This window comes from Heteronotia binoei, chromosome 17, assembly GCF_032191835.1.
Source record: "Heteronotia binoei isolate CCM8104 ecotype False Entrance Well chromosome 17, APGP_CSIRO_Hbin_v1, whole genome shotgun sequence".
Lineage (NCBI taxonomy): Eukaryota > Metazoa > Chordata > Lepidosauria > Squamata > Gekkonidae > Heteronotia > Heteronotia binoei.
Window position 1 is genome coordinate 47567112 of NC_083239.1, and position 25734 is coordinate 47592845.

The 25734-nt window shown below is 49.3% G+C and overlaps 1 protein-coding gene across 1 annotated transcript in view; it reads left to right on the forward strand.

Annotated features, from left to right (window-relative positions):
• The first annotated feature begins 5272 nt into the window (after positions 1 to 5272).
• AXL (AXL receptor tyrosine kinase) overlaps positions 5273 to 25734 on the forward strand; it is a 93731-nt gene continuing 73269 nt past the window's right edge. Inside the window, exon 1 of the mRNA XM_060257575.1 lies at positions 5273 to 5378. Within this exon, the coding sequence (XP_060113558.1) occupies positions 5306 to 5378 (73 nt within the window). The 5' untranslated portion in view covers positions 5273 to 5305. The remainder of the gene's footprint in view (positions 5379 to 25734) is intronic.

The window sequence follows — 25734 nt, forward strand, 5'->3', positions numbered from 1 at the left end:
AGCCAGGAGACATTGGGGGCGGAGCCAGGAGCAAGGGTGCCACAAGTATAATAGAACTTTTTCAATGCCTTCCTTCCATAGGAAATAATGAAGGATAGGGGCACCTTCTTCTGGGGCTCATAGAATTGGACCCCCTGGTCCAATCTATTTGAAACTTGGGGGTTATTTTGGGGAGAGGCACCGGATGCTATATTGAAAGTTTGGTGCCTCTACCTCAAAACACAGTCCCCCCCAGAGCCCCCGATACCTCCAGATCAATTCCCCATTATATCCTATGAGAATCGATCTCCACATAGGGAATAATGAAGCGCCCAGCAGACATTTCCCTCCCCCCTCCCCCCATTCCTGGCGACTCTGAAGCGAGGGATTGGCCTCTCTACTCACGAGTTGCTGCCAGCTTCTTCAAAGCAACAGCCACACCATCCCAAGAGGAAGCCTTAACAATCGGAGACTGAAGCCACATGGTGAAAAGTCACATGGTGGCTGTGGGGGCGGGGCTTCCCCCCACCGGCCAGCTGACGGGGGGCGGGAAGGAGCCTGGGAAAGCGGGAGAAACCCCGCTGGGACCTGGGGATTGGCAAGCCTACCACTGGTGGAAGAAGGGGGTTAGGACGGCCCAGATGTGAAGGGTCCCTTAAGATACAAATGATCCTAAGGGACCCTTCACATCTGGGCCATTTGCTATTTGAGATCTTACCGTCAGGTAGATGATATAGAGTGTTGAAGGCTAGGACAAACAGATTTAAGGACAGTTTCTATCCAAGTGCTGTGGTTAGGTTAAATGCAGGGTTATGAAGGATTATCTGTTTTAGATGTATTTAAATGGTTTTAATGGTTTTATGAATGTTTATCTGTTTTAGATGTATTTAAATGGTTTAAATGGTTTTAGATGTATTTAAATGGTATGAATATGAATATGTGTGTTTGATGTGTTGGTATGTTTGTGGAAGAGCACCTCATTTCGTTGCTCTCTTTTTGTGGAGAACAATGACAATAAATCTATCTATCTATCTATCTATCTATCTATCTATCTATCTATCTATCTATCTATCTATCTATCTATCTATCTATCTATCTATCTATCTACCTATCTACCTACCTACCTACCTACCTACCTACCTACCTACCTACCTATCTATCTATCTATCTATCTATCTATCTATCTATCTATCTATCTATCTATCTATCTATCTATCTATCTATCTATCTATCTATCTATCTATCTATCATCTATCTATCTATCTATCTACCTCCCTGATGTAGCCAATCCTCCTGGAGCTTCCAGTAGGCCCTGTAAGAAGAACCCTGTAAGCTCTTGGAGGGTTGGCTACATCAGGGGGTGTGTGTGGCCAGATATACAAAGGAGTTTCCGCTACATAAAAAATGCCCTGGGTGTGGCTGAAAACTTTGCGAAGTGATAGTTAAGAAGCAAGGTCCTTTCTGTCTTCTCCCCCATTCGATCTTAATGACACATTAATAATAGCTAATAGGCCACTAACTCAAGTTTATGGATGTTGTGACTAATAACATCTCAAGCGTGGGAGCAATGATGGCTCGAGCGTGCCTTTTTTATCCTCCTATTTAATCTCTCTTTAAGAATCCTTGGTGTGCCACTGACTTGGTTTCAGTTTTATGCACAATATGAAGGGGGGGGGTCTTTTCTTTCTCTGTTTTTGATCTGGAAACTCCGACTATCTCGTTCATCAGGATCTGTTTGTGTTAGAATTATAGTTCATTAAAGACAAACTGCTACTTACGTCCCGCGATTCAGCTTTGTATCGTACCGTGACGGTGGTTGTGTTTTTAAGGCTAAGCAATGAAATGTTGTGTTGTTTTGTCAGTTGTGAATATTTGTAAAGCCCTCTCGAACCCTACAAAGGAGGTATAAAGATGTCTTAAAATTTTAAAAAGAAGAGCACTGTTACGTTGGGATTAAGAAGATGAATTCATTATAGGGTTGCCAATCCCCAGGTGGAGATAGGGGATCCCCTGGTTTGGATGCCCTCCCCCGCTTCATGGTCATCAGAAAGCAGGGGAGAGGGAGGGAAATGTCTTCTGGGAACTCCATTATTCCCTATGAAGTCCGATTCCCAGAGGGTATAATGGAGAATTGATCCACGGGTATCAAGGGCTCTGAGGGGCTGTTTGTTTGTTTTTTGAGGTAGAGGCACCAAATTCGCAGCATAGCATCTGGTGCCTCTCCCCAAAATAATTCCCAAGTTTCAAAAGGATTGGACCAGGGAGTCCAGTTCTATGAGCCCCCAAAGAAGGTGCACCTATATTTCATTATTTCCAATGGAGGGAAGGTATTTAAAAGGTGTGGGGTCTCTTTAAAAGTTATGGCCAGAACTCCCTTTAGAGTTCAGTAATGCTTGTCACACCCTTGCTCCTGGCTCCACCCACAATGCCTTCATCCCCAAAGTCCCCAGATATTTCTTGAATTGGACCTGGCAACCCTAAGAAAACATAAGAACATAAAAGAAGCCATGTTGGAACAGGCCAATGGCCCATCCAGTCTAACACTGCGTGTCACACAATGGCCAATAAAAACCAGGTTCCATCAGGAAGTCCGTCTGTGGGGCCAGGACACTAGAAGCCCTCCCGCTGTTTCTCCCCACCCCCCCAACGCACCAAGAATACAGAGCATCACTGCCCCAGACAGAGTTCCAACTATTCCCTGTGACTAATAGCCACTGATGGACCTCTGCTCCAGATGCTTATCCAATTCCCTCTTGAAGCTGGCTATGCTTGTAGCTGCCGCCACCTCCTGTGGCAGTGAATACAATGTGTTAATCACCTTTTGGGTGAAGAAAGACTTCCTTTTATCTGTTCTACCTGACTGCTCAGCAATTTCATGGGAGTGCCCACCACTTCTCCTATTGTGAGAAAGGGAGAAAAGTACTTCTTTCTCTACCTTCTCTATCCCCTGCATAGTAAACCTCAATCATGTCACCTCTCAATCAACGTTTCTCCAAGCTAAAGAGCCCCAAGCATTTTAACCTTTCTTCATAGGGAAACCTTAGTCCATTGGGAGCCAGTTTGGTGTAGTGGCTAAGTACGTGGACTCTTATCTAGGAGAACCGGGTTTGATTCCCCATTCCTCCACTTGCAGCTGCTGGAATGGCCTTGGGTCAGCCACAGCTTTTGCAGGAGTTGTCCTTGAAAGGGCAGCTGCTGTGAGAGCTCTCTCGGCCCCATCTACCTCACAGGGTGTCTGTAGTGGGGGGAGAAGACATAGGAGATTGTAAACCACTCTGAGTCTCTGATTCAGAGAGAAGGGCGGGGAATAAATCTGCAGTCTTCTTCTTCTGGGGCTATCTTTCACCACTTCTTAAGAACACAGGCTTCCCGATATTTATTGGAACTCACTGCTACATGATCTCAGGGACAGCCAGTGGGTCAATTGACTTTAATTTCATCAGATCTCAGAAGCTATGGAGGTGGTAGCCCTGGCTGGTTCTGAGACAGACAGTCCCCAAAGGAAATCCAAGGCTGTGAAAGGAAGCAGGCAATGGCAAACCGTTTCTGAATGTCCATTGCCTTGAGAGGCCTCCCAGTGAGCTTCTGTAGGGATTCGAACCTGGGTCCCCAAGAACCTAGTCCAACACTCTCTAACCACTATGCCACACTGGTTCTCATGATTCTTAAATCCTGAAGTTCAAGAAGGCCTCTGTGAAATCTCACTGCAGATTTTCTCTCGACTAGGGGCTGTTTCCTCCTCTGCCGCCTATTGATACGTGGACTCGGCCCTTTGCCTTTGCTGCCCAAAGGTGCACACTCTTATTTTTCAAGTTCCCACATTCCATAACTCCTTCACTAATATCTTTGTCCAGACCAAGGGTGGCCAAACTGTGGCTCAGGAGCCACATCTGGCTCTTTTACACATATTGTGTGACTCTCAAAGCCACATTGGCTAGTAGCTTGGAGAATGCATTTAAAGTTAAAGTTGCTTTCTTTCCACCTCTCCCTCCCTCCCCAATCTATTTCCTGCCTGCCTGCCTGCCTGCCAGTTTGGGGTAGTGGTTAAGTGCGTGGACTCTTATCTGGGAGAACCAAATTTGATTCCCCACTCCTGCACTTGCAGCTGCTGGAATGGCCTTGGGTCAGCCATAGCTCTCGTGGGAGTTGTCCTTGAAAGGGCAGCTGCTGTAAAAGCTCTCTCTGTCCCACTTACCTCACAGGGTGTCTGGTGTGGGGGAGGGGGAAGGTAAAGGAGATTATAACCGCTTTGAGACTCTGAGATTCAGAGTATAGGGTGGGATATAAATCCAATATCATCTCCTTCCTTCCTTCCCTCAAACATCTGATGTTCGTGTCTTTCAGCTCTCAAACATCTGATATTTATTCTGTGTGGCTCTTACTTTAAGCAAGTTTGGCCACCTAGACAATGCCTGCGTTCCTCCTCCTGAATTTCCGCCTGGGTGTGTATTGCGAGCGGGCTTGTAACTTTAAGAGAAATCTCTCTCCCTCTTTTCTCTTTCTGTTCCTCTCCTCCCATTAACCCTGCTGGGGCTGGAAGGAATTTTCACACCCGTCCCTTGGTCCTCCTCCTCTTCTCTCCCATCCCCACCCCGGGTGCTAATCTCAGGCCTCTCTTCCTCCTAGCACAACAGTTTTTTGAACAGTGTGTGGGAGTGGGTGAGTCAGGAACAGAACAGAAAAGGGAAGGCGGCTTTTCCCCTACTCTCTCTTTCTCTCTCTCTGCTTTTCTCCTGCTTTGTGGAGAAGTCAGCGCTTTTTTGGAAACGGAGAACACTCCAGACAGAGAAAACCGAGCGTGCGGAAGTTCTTATGCCACAGAGAGAGATATATTTGCCCAAGCTTGTTTTTGGAAACCAGAGTTGGAGAGGGAAGGAGGACGGATCAGGTGCAACTTTGGGGAGAAAAAAAAGCAAGAGAGGGGAGATAACAGAGCAGACAAGTGGATGCCAAGACCAACTGGAAAATTGGAGGCAAAGGATATTTTTTGATCACCTGGGCTCCCTTGGGATTCCAACCTCCCCCCCTTTTTTTATTCTTCTTCTGTTGTTCTATGGACAAAAAGTTTCAAGTTGGGAAATGATTCTGAATTTCCAGCAGGGCTTGTTGGCCGATTGAATCTCTTTTCCCTCGCCTTTGGATCCGTCGGCTGAGCGCTCTCTGGGGTGCTGACTTCACCGGGCGGTTTCGTCACTTGTTTTCTACGCGAACTTTTTTTCGGTGGAACTTGTTTTGGGGGACCGCCGGAGAGAAGAAAACGTCTCTGCCTCTACCTCGCTCCGATGAAACATTAGATCGCCTCGGGAGCAGAGATTCGGTGGGGGAAATGGGTCATCTCGGCGACTTGTTTCTCTTCTGCCTCCTGCTTTGGCGGATGGGCGACCCCAGTGACCAAGAAGGTAAGTGCTGAGAGGTGGTGTGGGGTAGTGGTTACAGCACTGGACTTCATACTTGCCTTAGTGATAGGATCACCACCTTCAAGTCCTTGAAGGGCTGTCCTGTAGAGGATGGGGTGGAATTGCTTTCTGTGGTCCCAGAAGGTAGGACCAGAACCAATGGGTTGAAATTAAATCAAAAGAGTTTCCGGCTCAACATTAGGAAGAACTTCCTGACCGTTGGAGAGATTCCTCAGTGGAACAGGCTTCCTCGGGAGGTGGTGGGCTCTCCTTCCTTGGAGGTTTCTAAGCAGAGGCTAGATGGCCTTCCTGAGCATTAGAGCATTAGAGCAGTTCCTCAGTGGAATAGGCTTCCTCGGGAGGTAGTGGGCTCTCTTTCCTTGGAGGTTTTTAAACAGAGGCTAGATGGCCTTCCTGAGCATTAGAGCGGTTCCTCAGTGGAATAGGCTTCCTCGGGAGGTGGTGGGCTCTCTTTCCTTGGAGGTTTTTAAACAGAGGCTAGATGGCCCTCTGACAGCGATGAGGATCCTGTGAATTGGAGAGGAGCGGTATTTGTGAGTTTCCTGCATTGTGCAGGGGGTTGGACTAGATGACCCTGGGGGATCCCTTCCAACTCTATGATTCTATGAGTCTGTTCTATGATTCTAGAGATCTTTTGTACGTATTCAAAGCATTCTCTGTGTGTGACCTTCTTGTACTTCTTACAACAATCTTTCCGGCCCGGGTAGTCCAGGATTGTTATTCTCAGTTGGGGGAAAATAGTTTGCCAGAGGTGTTTGAAGCAGAGACTTCCCAGTTCCCGGCTCGGTCTCTGTTGAGTCGCAGCGCTGCCCCTGCTCTCAACAAAGAAGGTCTTGAGTTCGAATCCCCTCTCAGCCATGATGCTCACTGAAAGGCCGGCTGGCAAGTTGCCCTCTCTCAGGGCAAACCTACCTAACAGGGTCATTGTCATGATCAAATGGGATCCTTTGGGGTCACAATTCTCACTGGGGAACCCGTTCTGTCTGCGCTAACGTCCTTCGCGGAGCTTGGTGACGTTAACCTGAGAAGACTGCCCTGGGTGGGAAAGAGGAGTATTCCTTTATCACACTTCAGCATATTTGGGCCCTGCTCTTTTTTTAAGAACCTGCAGGGGGCGCCTGTGCTCTGTTCTTCTTCCAACAACCCTGTGAGGTAGGTCAGGCTGGGAGATGAGAGATCTCCTTTAGGTTACACCAGGAGTGGCCAAACTTGTTCAACATAAGAGCCACACAGAATAAACTTCAGATGTCTGAGAGCCACAGGGCATGAATGTCAGATGTTTGAGAGCCGCAAGACAGATGTTTGAAGAAGGAGGGAGGTTGGGAAGGAAGGAAGAAGGGAGGGAGGGAGTTTGGCATGTTTAGCCTGGAGAGGAGGTGGCTGAGAGGTGATAGGATCACCATCTTCAAGTCCTTGCGGGGCTGTCATCTAGAGGGTGGGGTGGAATTGTTTTCTGTGGCCCCAGAAGGTAGGGCCAGAACCAATGGGTTGAAATTAAATCAAAACAGGTTCCGGCTCAACATTAGGAAGAACTTCCTGACCGTTAGAGCAGTTCCTCAGTGGAACAGGCTTCCTCGGGAACAGTGGTACAGGCTTCCTCCTCGGGAGGTGGTGGGCTCTCCTTCCTTGGAGGTTTTTCAACAGAGGCTGGATGGCCATCTGACAGCGATGAAGATCCTGTGAATTTGGGGTAGGTATTTGTGAGTTTCCTGCATTGTGTAGGGGGTTGGACTAGATGACCCTGGAGGTGCCTTCCAATTCTATGATTCTATGAATATAGATGGGGGAGGGAGGGAGATATGGAAAGAAATCAACTTTAAATGCATTCTCCAAGCTGCCAACAGAATGGTGAGGACTTCAAGAGCCACACAATACGTGTGAAAGAGCCACATGTGGCTCCCGAGCCTCAGTTTGGCCACCCCTGGGTAACACTGTGTCAGTGAACAGAGTATCCACACCCAGGTTGCCTTGAACCAAGTTGGAGAACCGTTATCCTCTGTGCTGCATCTTAAAGTGTGTGAGTGGAGGGGTGTTTCAGCAAGAAACACAGTCTGCTTTCCTCCCTGAGCCCAAGGGAGTGGCGGTAGCTGATGGATCAGTTGTTCAGACTAGGCCACCTCAGAGGGGTCTTGGCCTTCAGGAATTTCCGTTCTCCAGGTGACCCCAGCTGGGCCACATCACTCACCACCGGGAAAGCTTGGCCTTCTTCTGAGAGGGGGAAACCAGACCCCTTTCGATTTGGGATTTAGGGATTGTCACTGGAGCCGGGAAAGGAACCGTTATCACCGGTTGCTAGGCGCCTGACAACATGGCTCAGCTTGTGTGAACTGGCAGCGCCGGGGACCAACGTCAACCTCTCAAATCCTACCTGTCTATTGCTTTGGGGGTGCTAGGCAGAATTCCAAAGAAAACGGTCCCTGCCCCCAAAGAGTTCCCACTCGTGGGGAGGAAGGGCTCACAGTTTCATGGGGGAAATATGCTCATGTTATTATTTGTAAGTACAACTGGGGATGAGGATTTCGAAAAGGGTTTTTTATTCTGCCGTAGCAAAACAAGAAACTGCGAGGGGAAATTATAACGGGAGATTGCAGAACTGGAGTCCATTCACAAGTTCAGAACAAGGGACACCCCCCCCCACCCCCGAGCTGAATAGGAACACAAGATTCTTTTCCCAGGACAGATGCTAATTTTCTGCCCTCAAGCATTTCCCCTTTGCCCTAATCAAACCAGACAACAATGTGTATAAAACCTCTGCTTACTTTACAAGCATTCTCTACAACCCCCCAAGGGATGCCCAGGGCTTTCTTTGTAGCAGGAAATGTTTTGCATATTAGGCCACACACCCCTGATGTAGCCAATCCTCCTGGAGTTTACAGCAGGCCCTGTAAGCACTTGGAGGATTGGCTACATCAAGCAGGAGTGGAATTCTAGCAGGAGCTTCTTTGAACATTAGGCCACACACCCCTGATGTAGCCAGTCCTCCAAGAGCTTACAAGGCTCTTTTTTGTAAGCTCTTGGAGGATTGGCTACATCAGAGGCGTGTGACATAATATGCAAAGGAACTCCTGCTGGAATTCCACCCCTGACATCAGGGGTGTGTGGCCTAATATGCAAAGGAGTTCCCGCTACAAAAAAAGCCCTGGGGATGCCAGCCTCCAGGTGGGGCCTGGAATTAAAGCTCATCTCCAGACTACAGAGATCACTTCCCCTGGAGAAAATGGCTTCTTTGGAGGGCAGACTCTATGGCGTTATTCTCTTCTCCAAACCCCGCCCCCCACGGCTCCACCCCCAAGATCTCCAGATATTTTCTGACCTCCAGCTGGCAACCCGATCCCTCAGAGCTCCGTTCCTACTCGCGTCTGGCAAAGGGAGTTTGGACTCTTTTCAAGTTCTTACTCTGAAAATCGTCTTGGGTCCCTAAGGTGTTACTGGGTTCGAATCCAGCTGTTCTACCGCTGTCCAATGCAGCTTCCCTGTGAAACAGAAATCAAGCAGCTGAGCTGAGTCCAGCACAAGTTGGTGGGTGAGGATGAATTATCTGATGAAGTGGGCACGTGCATGAAAGCTTAGCCTCAGAATTAAACGTTGTTGGTCTTAAAGGTTGCCGCTGGATTCAAACTTCGTCTTCAGGGGAAAGGGGAGTTCTCGGGGGGGGGGGGGATTTGAAGGAAAAAATGAGAGAGGTGTCCTCTCAGATACTTTTTTTGAGGGAGCCAGTCCCAGGCATAAAGCTTTTAAGAGCATTGTGTGGTCTCTGGTGGCCGGGGAGAACATACCTAAGGTATTTCATCACAATAGAGTTGCCAGCTTTCAGGTTAGGGTTGCCAAGTCCAATTCAAGAAATATCTGGGGACTTTGGGGGTGGAGCCAGGAGACATTGGGGGTGGAGCCAAGATCAAGGCTGTGACAAGCATCATTGAACTCCAAAGGGAGTTCTGGCCATCACATTTAAAGGGACGGCGTGCCTTTTCAATGCCTTCCTTCCATAGGAAATAATGAAGGATAGGGGCATCTTCTTTTGGGGCTCATAGAATTGGACCCCCTGGTCCAATCTTTTTGAAACTTGGTGGGTATTTTGGGGAGAGGCACTAGATGCTATACTGAAAATTTGGTGCCTCTGCCCCACAAAACAGCCCCCACAGAGCCCCAGACACCTGCGGATCAATTCGCTATGATTTTCTATGGTAATAAATCTCCATGGGGAATAACAGAGTTCCCAGCAGACATTTCCCTCCCCTCCCTTTGCTTTCTGATGACCCTGAAGCGGGGGGAGTGCCTCCAAACCGGGGGATCCCCTGCCCCCACCTGGGGATTGGCAACCCTATTTCAGGTGGGACCTGGAGATCTCCCAATTTTACAACTGATCTCCAGCTGGTGGAGAGCAGCTCCCCTGAAGTAAATGGCTGCTTGGAAGGGTGGGTTCTAGGGCAGGGGTGGCCAATGGTAGCTCTCCAGATGTTTTTTCCTACAATTCCCATCAGCCCTAGCCATTGGCCATTGGTAGCTCTCCAGATGTTTTTTTTACTACAATTCCCATCAGCCCTAGCCATTGGCCATGCTGGCTGGGGCTGATGGGAGTTGTAGGCAAAAAAACATTTGGAGAGCTACCATTGGCCACCCCTGCTCTAGGGCATTGTATCCCGATGACTCCCACTCTCTCAAGTGCTGAGGGGAAAATTTCCCGCCACGATTGGGCCGAGTGGGGATTCTAATGCACACTGGGGAGTGTTGTTGCTGGGAAAACAGCAGGGGTGGAATTCTAGCGGAAGCTCCTTTGCATATTAGGCCACACACCCCTGATGTAGCCAATCTTGCAAGCGCTTACAAGGTTCTTTTTTGTAATATCTTGAAGGATTGGCTATATCAGGGGGTGTGTGGCCTAATATGCAAAGGAGCTCCTGCTAGAATTCCACCCTTGAAAAACAGTGATTGAGATTAATCTGAATGGAAGAAGTAAAGCGTAGGGCAGGGGTTGCCAACGGTAGCTCTCCAGATGTTTTTGCCTACAACTCCCATCAGCCCCACCCATTGGCCATGCTGGTTGGGGCTGATGGGAGTTGTAGGCAAAAAACATCTGGAGAGCTACTGTTGGGAACCCCTGGCGTAGGGCGTTTGTATATGTTTTCCACAGCTGGATGGAAGCAGAGTGTCCAGAATCAACAGCAACGGACTTTGAGGAAACATTTCTCTTCAGCTGCATATATCTTTGTACTTTGCAATTCCACTGAAATAGCTACTCCCTTCTGGCCTACATTTACAACCTTTGCTCCGCCCAGAATGCCTTGGGGTGGCGGGAGGGGTGGGGAGTGGGGTTGCCAGCTCCAGGTTGGGAATTCCCTGGAGAATTGAGGGAGGAGGGTCTAGAAAGGGCAGGGTATGAGGAGAGGAGAGACCTCAGCCAGGTAAAATACCATAGAATTCATTCTCAGAAGTTGCTGTTTTTTCCAGGGGAACTGATTTCTGTCATCTGGGAATCAGATGTCATTCCAGGCCCCACCTAGAGTAAGGGTGCCAGATCTTGGTTGGGAAATATCTGGAGATTTTTTGGAGGGTGGAGTGGGGTTGACAAGTCCAATTCAAGAAATATCTGGGGACTTTGGGGGAGAAGCCAGGAGACTTTGGAGTAAGGGTGTGTCAAGCATAATTGAACTCCAAAGGGAGTTCTGGTCACCCACATTTAAAGGGACCGCACACCTTTGAAATGCCTTCCCTCCCTCTGAAAACAATGAAGGTTAGGGGCACCTTCTCTGGGGGCTCATAGAATTGGACCCCCTGCTCCAATCTTTTTGAAACTTGGAGGATTTTTTGAGGAGAGGCATCGGATGCTATGCTGCAAATTTGGTACATCTACCTCAAAAAAACAGCCCCCCAGAGGCCGCAGATACCCGCCGATCAATTCTCCATTATACCCTATGGGAATTGGTCTCCGTAGGGAATGATGAAGTGCCCAGCAGACATTTCACTCCCCCTCCCCCTGCTTTTTGGTGACCCTGAAGCAGAGGAAGGGTCTCCAAACTAGGGTTGCCAAGTCCAATTCAAGAAATAGCTGGGGACTTTGGGGGTAGAGCCAGGAGACTTTGGGGGTGGAGCCAGGAGACATTAGGGGTGGAGCCAAGATCAAGGCTGTGACAAGCATCATTGAACTCCATTGGGAGTTCTGGCCATCACATTGAAAGGGACGGCACACCTTTTCATTTCCTTCCTTCCATAGGAAATCATGAAAGATAGGGGCACCTTCTTTTGGGGCTCATAGAATTGGACCCCTTGGTCCAATTTTTTTGAAACTTGGGGGGTATCTTGGGGGAGAGGCACTAGATGCTATACTGAAAATGTGGTGCCTCTACCCCAAAAAACAGGCCCCCCCCAGAGCCCCAGACACCCGCGGATCAATTCTCCATGATTTTCTATGGGAATAACAGAGTTCCCTCCCCTCCCCCCGCTTTCTGATGACCCTGAAGCGGGGGGAGGGCCTCCAAACCGGGGGATCCCCTGCCCCCACCCGGGGATTGGCAACCCTAGGGTGCAGCCTGCAGGAATGGGGCTTGGAGAGGGGAGGGAATGCGGCAGGGTATAATGTCATAGCCCAGGGGTATCGAACTCATTTGTTATGAGGGCCGGATCTGACATAAATGAGATTTTGTCAGGGCCGGCCATGTGTGCTATAAAATGTAATGCCAGGTAGTGGATACATAAACTTTATAAAGGACACAAACACAATTAAGAGATTTTTTTTAAAAAAAACCTTCAAAACATGCTTGAAAGATTAGCACTCCTGCACTCTTTTGTTTATTTAACAATTTCTGATAACGGACACCTCTTGCTCTGAAGTATTGCATCAAAATCTGGAGGCAATGTCTGTGCTGTAGCAAGCTTGAGAATGCTGTTCAGGTGTGTATCTCTTAAATTGCAAACCTACTTTTGATTGATCGGCATTCACTACAGAAATCTCATGGTCAGTGCTTTGAGCCTAAGATCCAGGGGGAAACAGGAAATGGCTGGGCATTGCGAGCTTTTGTACATAAGTTGTTTTGTGTGCTGGTCAGCCAATCGAGGAACTAGAGGCTTTGCCCTGATTGAGCAAGCCTGGCAAAGCAAGCTGTGATGCAGAAAGAAGCAAGAGAGAGAGAAAGAAGCAGATGGCAGTGAGTTGCTCACGGGCCTGATAGGAGCCCTCTGGGGGCCTGTTTGGCCCTCAGGCCACATGTTTGACACCTCTGTCAGAGTCCACATGGATCCCCCAGTTTGGAGGCCCTCCCCCCGCTTCAGGGTCATCAGAAAGGAGGGGGGGGAAATGTCTGCTGGGCACTCCGTTATTCCCTATGAAGATCAATTCCCATAAGGTATAATGGAGAATTGATCTGCGGGTATCTGGGGCTCTGAGGAGGCTGTTTTTTGATGTAGAGGCACCAAATTTTCAGCATAGTATCCAGTGCTTCTCCCCGAAATACCCACCACGTTTCAAAAAGATTGGATTAGGGGATCCAATTCTGTGAGCCCCCAAAATAAGGAGTCCCTATCCATTATTTCCTACAGAGGGAAGACATTTAAAAGGTGTGCGGTCCCTTTAATTATGATGGCCAGAACTCCCTCTGGAGTTCAATTATGCTTGCCACACCCTTGCTCCTGGCTCCACCCCCAATGTCTCCTGGCTCCACCCCCAAAGTCCCCAGATATTTCTTGAGAAACAAGACAAACATGGCTACCCTTCTAGATCTAACCCTCCAAAAGGAGCTCGGTCTTCAAGACTGTTTGCTGCGAAACAGGTCGGTTGAGCTGGGTCTCGTTCGACAGAGATCTGGCCTAAAGTGCTTCTGAAGCAGATCTTAAGGAAGTATGAAACTGCTGTGGAAGCCAAAGGTGAGGCTTTTTTGCAGGTGAAGAGTGACTATACTTTTTGGAGAACCAGTCGGCCGGGCCGCCTCTTAAGCCGGGAGCACGCCTTAAGTTTCCCCACTCCGGTTGGCTTTTGCACAACCTTGGGTGGGAAGAGATTATTTGGGCGGGAGTAAATGTGGAGGAAGAAGGAAGGAAGGCTGCCTCGCTTCTGAACAGGCTAACGGAGGTCAGGGCCGTTCTTAAAAACAGTGGGTTTTAAGGAAGCTGGGATTCCCGAGTCTTTTAAGAGTAACACAGCAAGCAAATTGGAGCGCTTTGGTTTGCCAGCTGTTGGAGCCTAGACATCACCCATAATGACAGCTGACCTTCCAGATGACAGAGATCAGGTCTCGCAGGAGAAATTGCTGCTTAGGAGGGTGGACTCTGGGGCATGAATACCCTGTTGGAGTCCTTCACCTCTCACCTCCCCCCAGACTTCATATCTCCCAAGAATTTCCCAGCCCAGATTTGCCAGCCTTGTGGAACTCATTGCCACAAGACAAAGTGATGGCGCAACTGATTTAGAAGCCTTACCCAGTTCCGCAGGGCCTGCAAGACTACCCTCTTTCAGCCGGCTTTTTCTTAATATGGAACCTGTTGTACCGTCGTCACGTAAAATTGTAAGATGAGTAACGTCGAGACTATAGCACCAAACTAATTTGCTGGAATTGAATTTGATGGTTTTAATTAGATGGTTTTAATGTAATAATATATATAAGTGAATTGTATCATGTAATATGTTATGTAACCAGTGTGCTTTTATTAATGTAATGTTGTATTTTATGTTATGTTATGTGAAGCGCCTTGAGCCTGCTTCGGCAGGGAGCGCGGGATACAAATTAAATATTATTATTTTTATTAGAAGGCCTCCCTCTTTCTTTCTTTCTTTCTTTCTTTCTTTCTTTCTTTCTTTCTTTCTTTCTTTCTTTCTCTCTTTCTCTCTTTCTCTCTTTCTCTCTTTCTCTCTTTCTCTCTTTCTCTCTTTCTCTCTTTCTCTTTCTCTCTTTCTCTCTTTCTCTCTCTCTTTCTTTCTCTCTTTCTCTCGCTCTTTCTTTCTCTCTTTCTTTCTCTCTTTCTCTCTTTCTCTCTCTCCTCTCTATCTTTCTGTCTCTGTCTCTCTGTGTGCCTCTCTCTCTGTCTGTCTGTCTCTCACTCTTTCTTTCTTTTTTTCTTTCTTTCTCTTTCTTTCTGTCTCTGTCTGTGTGTCTCTCTGTCTCTCTCTGTCTGTCTCTCTTTCCTTCCTTCTCTTGACAGCTGTGATTTCTCAGAGACAGTGAATCCCGTCCACTCAATTCTAGGTTGTCACTACCTGTGAAACCCCCAGAAGCATCCAGCGGGCAGGGCAGCCCTTCAGGGCAGAACGCAGGACTAGATGGGTCTTGGATGTGATCCAGCGGAGCGATTCTTCATTTAGGAAGTGAAACTTGTGCCAGCTGGGAGGTGCCGTCACTAGGGGGAAGCCGCAGGGTTTAATTTCTCCGAAAGTTACAGTCCTGAAAGTTGCGGGACGGAAAGACAGGCCTCGCTGGCCCTGCCCTGTCATTGCAGAGTGGTGATGCATGCTGTGTCCTGACCTGGATAGCCCAGGCAAGCCTGATCTTGTCCAATCTCATAAGCTAAACAAAGTCAACTCTGGCAAGTACTTGGATGGCCAACCTCCTTGGAATACCAGAACTGGAAGGCAGAGGCAGGCTTTATTCAGCCAACTCTCTGAATATTCTCCAGGGGTTATTCACCAGAGGTCGCCATGACTTCCAGGTACATGCACATCCAAAAATACACTCTGCAGATGCTCCAAGAATTTTGTAGCAATGAGAGTAACATCCTAGGGCTGCTTCCGGGGAAGGTTTAAGTCCAGAGAGAGAGGGGTGTGGCTGCGTTGGCTTGCATTTCAACCCCTTCCCCTAGAGTTGCCAGCCTTCAGAACTCCAAATGACTAAGGTCGGTTTCCCTGGAGAAAATGGCTACTTTGAGGGGTGGATTCTATGGCATCTATAGTGAGGTCCAGGGCTTTTTTTGTAGCAGGAACTCCTTTACATATTAGGCCACACCTCCATGATGTAGTCAATCTTCAAAGGAGGTTACAGGACTCCTCGTACAGGGCCTACTGTAAGCTCCAGGAGGACTGGCTAAATCAGGGGGTGTGGCCTAATAAGCAAAGGAGTTCCTCCTACCCAAAAAAGCCCTGGTGAGGTCACTCCGGTCCCCAAACCCCACCCACCCCAGGCTCCACCCCCCAAACCTCCAAGTTTTCCTGAACTCGGAGCTGGCAACCTCTCTATCCAGGGGCGCTGCTTCTTTTTGTGCTCCAAACCTCTTATGTTTTGAAGATCTGGGTTCTCCATTCCTTCAGTCCTCTGGAGATCTGTAGGTCAGCTTTGAAAGGTCGTTGGTTCTGCTTGGGACATTTGAACGCACACCCCTTGCCAAAAAACAACTGCAGAATGAAGAATCAGGGCCCCAGGAAGGGGGAACAGGATTCCTTTCTCTCTCCCCCCCACTTCCCAATAGAGAAATGTCCCCCACACATACGTTTTTTAGGCAAAAAAAAGATGGTGGCTATATGATTATCCCTTCCCCCCACCCCCATCTTAAAACAAATCTGTCCTGGGGAAAGGAGGCATCATCCAGAACTTTTTTTTGGTAGGAACAAAGCCCAGCAGGAACTCATTTGCATATTAGGCCCCACCCCCTGATGTCACTATTGTTTCACACGGCCTTTTTGTAGAAAAAGCCCAGCAGGGATTCATTTGCATATTAGGCCCCACCCCTGATGTCACCATTGTTTTACACAGGGCTTTTTGGGGTAGAAGAAGCCCAGTAGGGACTCATTTGCATATTAGGCCACACCCCCTGCCACCAAGCCAGTCGGAACTGCATTCCTGCTCAAAAAAAGCCCTGGCATTATCAATTGGAAGAATGGGTGTGTGTGTGGGGGGTGAAAGGTAGGGTTACCAGATCAGTATTGGAAAATACCTTCAATCTTTGGGGGTGGAGCTGGGAGAGGGCGGGGCTCGGGGAGGGGAGGGGCCTCAGCATGGGACAATGCCATAGAGCGCACCCTTCCGGGGAAGCTGGTCTCTGCCAGCTGGAGATCACTTGTAAAAGCAGAAAATCTCCAGCCCGCCCCCAAGGCTGGCAACTCTCTCAATGGCACAGAACTACTGAGCCAAGCGTCTCTTCCTTCTATTGGCTGAAGCTCCTCTCCCTCCTGGCCTCCAGGAAGGAAAGAGCCAGAGCTTCCTTTGCCCAATTCCTTGGATCCCATGGGAGAGATACAGCCCCCTTATCCTCATCCAGGCCCACTGCCAAGAGTTTTTTATTTTTTAAGTGCCAAATTATATCACAGTCTAGGATTTCAGGCTCACGTTTAGTTTTCATCCTCCTTTATTTTCTCTCCACAACAACCCTGTGAGATAGGTTAGGCTGAGAGTGTGGGACTGGCCCGAGGTCATCCAGCAAACCTTTATGGCAGAGCGGGGATTTGAACCCGAGTCCCCCAGATTGTAGCTTGGCTCCCTAACCACTACACCCTGCTGGCTCTGCATGGCTCTCTTCTATCTTTCACCCACCCAAGCTTCAATGATGCAATGCAGCTTGTGGGGAGAAAGGAAGAATTTGAGAGATTGTGATAGGTGGCGGATATGGGAACCCCCCCAACTGCTATTCCTCCAGCCAAACAGGGAGTGGTCTTGGCGAGGCCCCCAGGGAGCTATAGCGGGGAAGGGAGGGGAATGTGTCTCCACCCCACAGCTTTTGGCAGCTTCGTCCCCTCAGGCCTGGGAGAGGCAAGTCTGTTTACTCTCAGGCAGCTTAGCTATGTCATCGGGTGGGAGAGGGACCCATAAGATCATCCAGTCCACCCCGTGAAATTCCCATCAGTCCTTTTCTCCACCCCCACCCCAATCTATGCTTTAACCCAGGGGTGTCAAACATGCAGCCCGGTGGCCGAATCAGGCCCCCAGAGGGCTCCTATCAGGCCCCCGAGCAACTGGCTCTTGTCTGCTTCCTTCTCCCTCTCTCTTGCTTCTTTCTGCATCTCAGCTTGCTTTGCAAGGCTTGCTCAATCACACCTGAGCGACAGAGCGAAACCTCGATTTTCTCCATTGGTTGAGGTTCCTCTCTTGGGGAGGAAGGGGGGGGGAGCGAGAGTTTGCTTTTGCCAGGCTCTCTCAATGGCACAGAACTACCGAGCCAAGCCTCTCTTCCTTCTATTGGCTGAGGCTCCTCCCCCTCCTGGCCTCCAGGAAGGAAAGAGCCAGAGCTTCCTTGGCCCAGTTCCTTGGATCCCGTGGGAGAGATACAAAGAAAGCAACTTTAAGACCAATAAGTGCTAATGTTTTAAGCATGTTTTAAGGGCTTTAAAAAAAATCTTTTGCTGTATTTGTCTGTGTCCTTTTTAAAGTTTATATCTCTGCTACCTAATCTTAAATAGGTACACACACGGCTCAGCCCAGCCCAGCCCAACAAGGTCTCATTTATGTCAGATTTGAACATAAGAACATAAGAGAAGCCATGTTAGATCAGGCCAATGGCCCATCCAGTCCAACATTCTGTGTCACACAGCGGCCAAATATATATATATATATATATATATATATATATATATATATATATATATATATATATACACACACACACACACACACACACACACATACACACTGTGGCTAATAGCCACTGATGGACCTCTGCTCCATATTTTTATCTAACCGCCTCTTGAAGGTGGCCATGCTGGCCCTCATAACAGATGAGTTCGACACCCCTGCTTTAACCAAACAGCAAATGCAGAACTAAGCAAATCCTGCTTACCTGTTTATTTAGTTTATTTATTCAGCGCTTTAAAAATAAAGAAAAATCCCATCCATATTCCAAAGGACTCCGGACACTGTTTCTCCTGTTGTTTTATCCTCCCAGCCAAGGTTCCCTCTAAGCTGTGAAGTCTTGTGAGCAAAATTCGTACCTCCCGAGTTCCTGGCATTACAGTTGTGAGCTGCTGCAGACATTAGTCTGCTCTGGGGCCATCCTTTCTGACAAAAATGGGTGAGCCGGAGGCCAAAAAACTGTGAGCTAGCTCACACTAACTCAGCTTAGAGGGAACGCTGCTCACCTAGGGTTGCCAATCACCATGTGGGGGTGGCAGTGGAATCCTCTGGTTTGGAAGCCCTCCCCCTCACTTCAGGGTTATTAGAAAGTGGAGGGGGGGTGAATGTCTGCTAGGCACTCTGTTATATCCTATGGAGATTGGTTTCCATAGAGCAGGGGGGGGCCAACGGTAGCTCTCCAGATGTTTTTTGCCTGCAATTCCCATCAGCCCCAGCCATCAGCCATGCTGGCTGGGGCTGATGGAAGTTGTAGGCAAAAAATGTCTGGAGAGCTACCGTTGGCCACCCCTGCCATAGGGTATAATGGAGAATCAATCTGTGGGCATCTGGGGCTCTGGAGGGGGCTATTTTCTTGAGGTAGAGGCATCAGGTTTTCAACATAGCACCTGATGCCTCTCCTCAAAACACCCTCCAAGTTTCAAAAGGATTGGACCAGGGGGTCCAATTCTGTGAGCCCCCAAAGAAACTGCCCCTATCCTTCATTATTTCTAATGGAGGGAAGGCATTTAAAAGGCGTGCAGTCCCTCTAAAGGTGATGGCAAGAACTCTCTTTGGAGTTCAGTCGTGCTTGTCCCAACTTTGCTCCTGGCTCCACCCCCCTCCAAAGTCCCCAGATATTTCCTGAGTCGAACCTGGCAACCCCACAACACTCCTGTGTGTTACGGGTGGGCCCATGTTCCCCCAGGCTTGGCAGAGTGGGGATTTGAACTCACCTCTCTCTAACCACTCCACCCCACTGCCATGAACAAGGCCCGAGCGTCATATTTCTGGGCCAGTACACCCTGTCCCCAGCCTTGATTCTTACACACAGTCTCGTGAGTCATCAAAGAAAAAAGAATCTGTTTTATTTTGGAAACGTCCCCGGTCAACCATGTCATAGCAATGTGTTTGCTGTCCGGATTCCAGGGCATCAGCCAAGCGTACCCCTCACCCCCACCCATCCATGCATAGAAGAAGATATTGGATTTATATCCCGCCCTATACACCAAATCTCAGAGTCTCAGAGCGGCTCACCATCTCCTTTACTTCCTCCCCCACAACAGACACCCTGTGAGGTGGGTGGGGCTGAGAGAGCTCTGACAGAAACTGCCCTTTCAAGGACAGCTCTGCGAGAGCTATAGCAACCCAAGGCCATTCCAGCCGCTGCCAGTGGAGAAGTGAGGAATCAAACCCGATTCTCCCAGATAAGAGTCCGCACACTTAACCACTATGCCGAAATGCTGGCCAGGTATCACCTTTAAAGGATGTGGCACTTTGACATAGGGTTGCCAGCCTCTAGGTGAGGTAGGGTTGCCAATCCCCAGGTGGGGGCAGGGGATCCCCCGGTTTGGAGGCCCTTCCTCCGCTTCAGGGTCATCAGAAAGCAGGGGGTGGGGGGAGGGAGGAAAATGCCTGCTGGGCACTTCAGACATTTGGAGACTGATTCCCATAGGGAATAATGGATAATTTATATGCGGGTATGTGGGGCTCGGGGGGGGGGGGGAGGGGGGGCTTTTTAAGGTAGAGGCACCAACTTTGCAGCATAGCATCCAAACCCTCTCCTCAAAAAATCCTCCAAGTTTCAAAAAGATTAGACTGAGGGGTAGGGTTGCCAAGTCCAATTAAAGACATATCTGGGGACTTTGGGGGTGGAGCCAGGAGACATTAAGGGTGGAGCCAAGCTCAAGGCTGTGACAAGCATAATTGAACTCCAAAGGGAGTTCTGGCCATCACATTTAAAGGGACGGCACACCTTTTCAATGCTTTCCTTCCTTAGGAAATAATGAAGGATAGCGGCACCTTCTTTTGGGGCTCATAGAATTGGACCCCCTGGTCCAATTGTTTTGAAACTTGGGGGATATTTTGGGGAGAGGCACTAGATGCTGTACTGATGCTCTACCTCAAAAAACAGGCCCCCCCAGAGCCCCAGATACCCGCGGATCAATTCTCCATTATTTTCTATGGGAATAAATCTTCATAGGGAATAATAGAGTTCCCAGCAGACATTTCCCTCCCCTCCCCCCGCTTTCTGACGACCCTGAAGCGGGGGGAGGGTCTCCAAACTGGGGGATCCCCTGCCCCCACCTGGGGATTGGCAACCCTACTGAGGGGTCCAATTCTATGAGCCCCAAAAGAAGGTGCCCCTATCCTTCATTATTTCCAAGGAAGGGAAGGCATATAAAAGGTGTGCAGTCCCTTTAAATGTGATGGCCAGAACTCCCTTTGGAGTTCATTTATGCTTGTCACAACCTTTCACTTGGCTCCACCCCAACATCTCCTGGCTCCACCCCCAAAGTCCCCAGATATTTCTTGAATTGGACTTGGCAACCCTAAGGCGAAGCCTGGAGAATCTCTCGCTTTTGCAACGAATCTCTAGGTGGAGAAAATGGCTGCGTGGAAGGGTGGACTCTAAGACATTGTATCCTGCTGAGGTATTTCCAGGTATATCTCCAGGTGTTTCCCAACACAGACCTGGCAAACCCTACTTTGACGCAGGCCGAAAAAGAGCCTTCTGCCCTACTTAGCAACCCAAAGTGTCAGCCCAAGGGAGAAAAGCCGAGATAATTTTTGTGTGTCAGCCTGGGATCTGTTGGCAGAGAGGAGTGGATTCCCCCCCCCCCCTCTCGCCTAGAGAAACGAAGCATGAGGCCCGGGGGGCCTATGAGGCCTGGGATCCTTCCAAGCAAGCATCTTTGTTTCTCATGCCCTGGAATGTCTCCTTCATTCCTCAAGGGTTAACGATGGCTGCAGGGCAGGATATTCCAGCCTTGATTTATTAACTGTCTGCCTCCTCTCCCTTCCCTCGTCCCCAGCGTACAGAGCTCCTCAATGTACCACTCTGTGTGCCGAAAGGCACACTGAGGCAGTGTGTCCCCGGGCAGAGCTGTTTTCGTTTCAGACTAGTCAGCGAGGCATTTCAGCTCTGTTGTTTTGTATCTATTTGATGGGAGTGGGGGGAGAGAAACCGAACTCTGACCAGAGAGACCTGAGTTCAAGTCCTTGGCCAACCAGAAAGCTTAGTCTAGAGTTGCCAGCCTGGGGGTGGTGGGTGGAGTTCTCTGAGATTTTTGATGACAGGGATCAGTTTTGCGGTGCCAGTTCTGGTCTGGAAAATTCCAGGAGATTTTGGGGGGCGGGGAGCCTAGAAATGATGGGGCTAGGGGAGGGGGGGAGGGTCGCCAATTCCCAGGTGGGGGCAGGGGATCCTCTGGTTTAGGGGACCTCCCCACCCTTCAGGTTTATCAGAAAGCGGGGGCGGGGGGAAATGTCTGCTGGACTTTCCATTGTTCCCTATGGAGATTGATTCCCATAGGGTATAATGGAGAATTGATCTGTGGGTATCTGGGACTCGGGGGGGGGGGGCTGGTTTTTTATATACAGGGACCAGGTTTTCAGAATAGCATCCAGTGCCTCTCCCCAAAATACCCTCCATGTTTCAAAAGGATTGGACCAGGGGGTCCAATTCTATGAGCCCCCAAAGAAGGTGCCCTTATCCATTATTTCCAATGGAGAGAAGGCATTTAAAAGGTGTGCGGTCCCTTTAAATATGATGGCCAGCACTCCCTTTGGAGTTCAATTGTGCTTGTCACAGCCTTGTCCTGGCTCCACCCCCAAAGTCCCCAGATATTTCTTGAATTGGACGTGGCAACCCTAGAAGGGAAGGACCTCAGTGGGGTATAATGCCATGGAGTCCACCTTCCAAAGCAGCCATTTTCTCCAGGGGAACTGATCTCTGTCACCTGGATATCAGCTGTAATTTCAGGATATTTCCAGCCACCACCTGGGAGTTGGCAACCCTAAATCATCTATTCCCCTGAAGAAAATGGCAGCTTTAGAGGGGGGACTCACATCCTCGCTGAACTTTCCCTGAAATTCAGCCCTCCCTGGATCCACCTCCCAATCTCTGGGAATTTCCCAACATGCAAAACAGATTTATTTATTATGTCATTGATTATTTAAAATTGTTGCTGTATTGTATTGTTTTATTGAACCATGGAATTCCATGCCTGTGAGCCGCCCTGAGCCCGCCTTTGGCGGGGGAGGGCGGGATATAAGAATAAATTATTATTATTATTATTATTATTATTATTATTATTATTATTATTATTATTATTATTATTATTATTATTATTATTACTATTACTATTATTATTATTATTTTCAGGGATTCCGTCTTTGAATACGTTTGTTACTGTGGGAGGCGAGAGCCAGTTTGGTGTAGTGGTGAAGTGTGCGGACTCTTATCTGGGAGAACCGGGTTTGATTCCCCACTCCTCCACTTGCACCTGCTGGAATGGCCTTGGGTCAGCCATAGCTCTGGCAGAGGTTGTCCTTGAAAGGGCAGCTGCTGGGAGAGCCCTCTCCAGCCCCACCCACCTCACAGGGTGTCTGTTGTGGGGAAGGAAGGTAAAGGAGTTTGTGAGCTGCTCTGAGACTCTTCGGAGTGGAGGGCGGGATATAAATCCAATATCTTCTTCTATCTTCACATCCCTACAATTCCTGGGTTTAAGGTTGCCAAGTCCAATTCAAAAAATATCTGGGGACTTTGAGGGTGGAGCCAGGAGACATTGGGGGTGGAGCCAGGAGCAAGGGTGTGACAAGCATAATTGAACTCCAAGGGAGTTTGGGCCATCACATTTAAAGGTACAGCACACCTTTTTAAACGCCTTCCTTCCATAGGAAATAATGAAGGATAGGGGCACCTTCTTTGGGGGCTCATAGAATGGGACCCCCTGGTCCAATCATTTTGAAACTTGGGGGGTATTTTGGGTAGAGGCACTAGATGCTATACTGAAAATGTGGTACCTCTACCTCAAAACACAGCCCCCACAGAGCCCCCGATACCCGCGGATCAATTCCCCATTATTCTCTATGGGAATCGTTCTCCATAGAGAATAATTGCCCAGTAGATATTCCCCCCCCCCGCCGCTTTCTGATAACCCTAAAGTGGGGGGGAGGGCCTCCAAACCTGGGATTGGCAACCCTCTCTCTCACACACACTTATGGGTCTGGTTCCTCCACAACGACATCTGAAAAGAACAGGGTTCCTCTCTCTCTCTCTCTCACACACACACTGAGTTGCTCTGAAACGAAAGCAAAACAAACTGAGGGACTGTGCTGCTGACCCTTCCCATGAAGTACTTCCTGCTCAACTTTAAAGGCACACAGACACACACACACACACACACATTTTGAAACGGACCTGTTTGCAGATTTCTAAACCTGCTCAAGATCTAGAGCAGCATGGTGGCTGTGTGGGCGGGGCTTCCCCCACCAGCCAGCTGTCTGGGGGCGGGGGGGAAGCCTGTAAAACTGGGGGTTCCCCCGCTGGGACCTGTGGATTGGGAAGCCTACCTGGGTTTCAGGCCTATGTTTACTCCACAAACACAGATCTCGATTCCTTGAGATGTGGATGCAGTGAAGCCCAAATACGGGCAAGAAAAGAGCGGGGAATGAAGACTGGGGAGGACAGGGACCTCAGGGGGTGGGGGGGAAATGCCCCCAATTCCACTCTGCAAAGCATCCATTTTCTCCCGGACAACTAATCTCTGTAGTCTAGAGATGGTATACCCAAGACCCACCAGCAGGCCTCAGATTCAGCAGGAGCTCACAGGAGTGCAGCTCCTGGACCTTTCTGAGGGTTCCCCCTCTTTCTCCCCTAGAGTTGCCAAGTACTCTTCAAATCCCATGTGCGATGAAATGATGTCACCTGGAAGTGACGTCATCAAAATAGCGGCGTGCACACAGGGATGCTCTAGGCATTTCTGGAAAAGCTCTATGGTTTTCTTGGACGCTCTAGCCATTTGGGAGGTTAAAACTCTATGGTACCTACTGTACCATAGAGTTTTACCTCCCAAATGGCTAAAGCATCCGAGAAAACCATAGCGCAGGGGTGGCCAACAGTAGCTCTCCAGATGTTTTTTGCCTACAACTTCCATCAGCCCCAGCCAGCATGGCCAATGACTGGGGCTCATGGGAGTTGTAGGCAAAAAAAACATCTAGAGAGCTACCGTTGGCCACCCCTGCCATAGAGTTTTCCTGGAAATGCCTAGAGCAGCCTTGCATGTGTACCTCCATTTTGATGACGTCACTTCTGGGTGACATCATCGTGCCAGCGACGTAGGGGGAGATTCCCTCCACCGGCCCTAAATTGTGGGCCGGCGGTTTGGGAACCTCCCGGTTGGGGGATTCCCCACCCAGACTGGGGCTTGGATGCCCTATGACCTCCCCACCTACCTTGTCCACTGAATAGTAGGTGCAGCTGCATAACAATCCCTGGATTAGGAGAGCGGGCAGCCAGCCAGCCACCAGGGGCTTTGCCACACCCCCAGCAGCCCTCATTAACCCAGGAGATGCCCACACCACCCTTTCTCCACTTCTTATGTGATTTTGAATGGTGGGTGGTTTGCTGGCTTTTTGACTTGGGGAGGGCGGCCAAGGAGAGCCCCAGGCAAGCAAGGCCTGCTTGGGCTGGCGGGATCTCTAGCCAGCCCAAGCAGGCCTCACTCGCCCGGGGCTCTTCTTGCATCAGGTTGCTTTTGGCTGGGGGGCAGCGGCATATGCTAATGTTAGGCTAATGAGCTCCGCGACCTATTTTTCTACAAAATGAGCACTGCCCTCCAGCATATATTTTCTTCAGGTAGGGTTGCAGATCCCCCCGTCCACAGTTGCCAGGTCTGTGTTGGAAAATACCTGGAGAATTTGGTGGTGGATCCGGGAGAGGGCGGGGTTAGGGGTGGGGCCTCAGCATGCCATGGAGCCCACCCTTCCAAGCAGCCATTTTCTCCAGTGGAGCTGATCTTTGCCAGCTGGAGATCGGTTGTCAAAGCAGGAGATCTCCAGGCCCCACCTGGAGTCTGGCAACCCTTCCACAGATGGGGGTTGGTGGTTGGATTTTGCCAGATCCATGCTCTTTCTAATGTTGATGGGCAAGTTTTTTATTTATGATCTGCTGGATCTGATGTGTTCAAGGCAGTGGTGGCAGTAAAATCTCCATCGGTGAATTTCTGTCTTCAAGAGGATCATGCAATCTATTTCAATTTAGGGGTAGGTGGACCCTTAAAAAGAGCCCAAGAAACCTTGAAAAATGGTAGATTATCAAGAGAGAAACAAGACGGAGGCGCTTCATTGGCAGGAGAAGCAGTAATGGAAGGGGAGGAACTTTGCCTGTTGGATTTCTGCCAGCTAGGCAGCTGATAAATTGGAGAGGTCAGGAAGGGAGGTCGTCTTTGGAATTATGCTAGAAGAATCGCGCTCTCTCGAAGGTTTTCTGCACTGCTTGCAGAGTTATGCGGTATTTCTCAGGAATCCAGAAGTGACCGTCCTTGGGAGAGATTTTTCCTGCTCCACCCCGGCCCATGGCATCTCTGGGGCAGGCT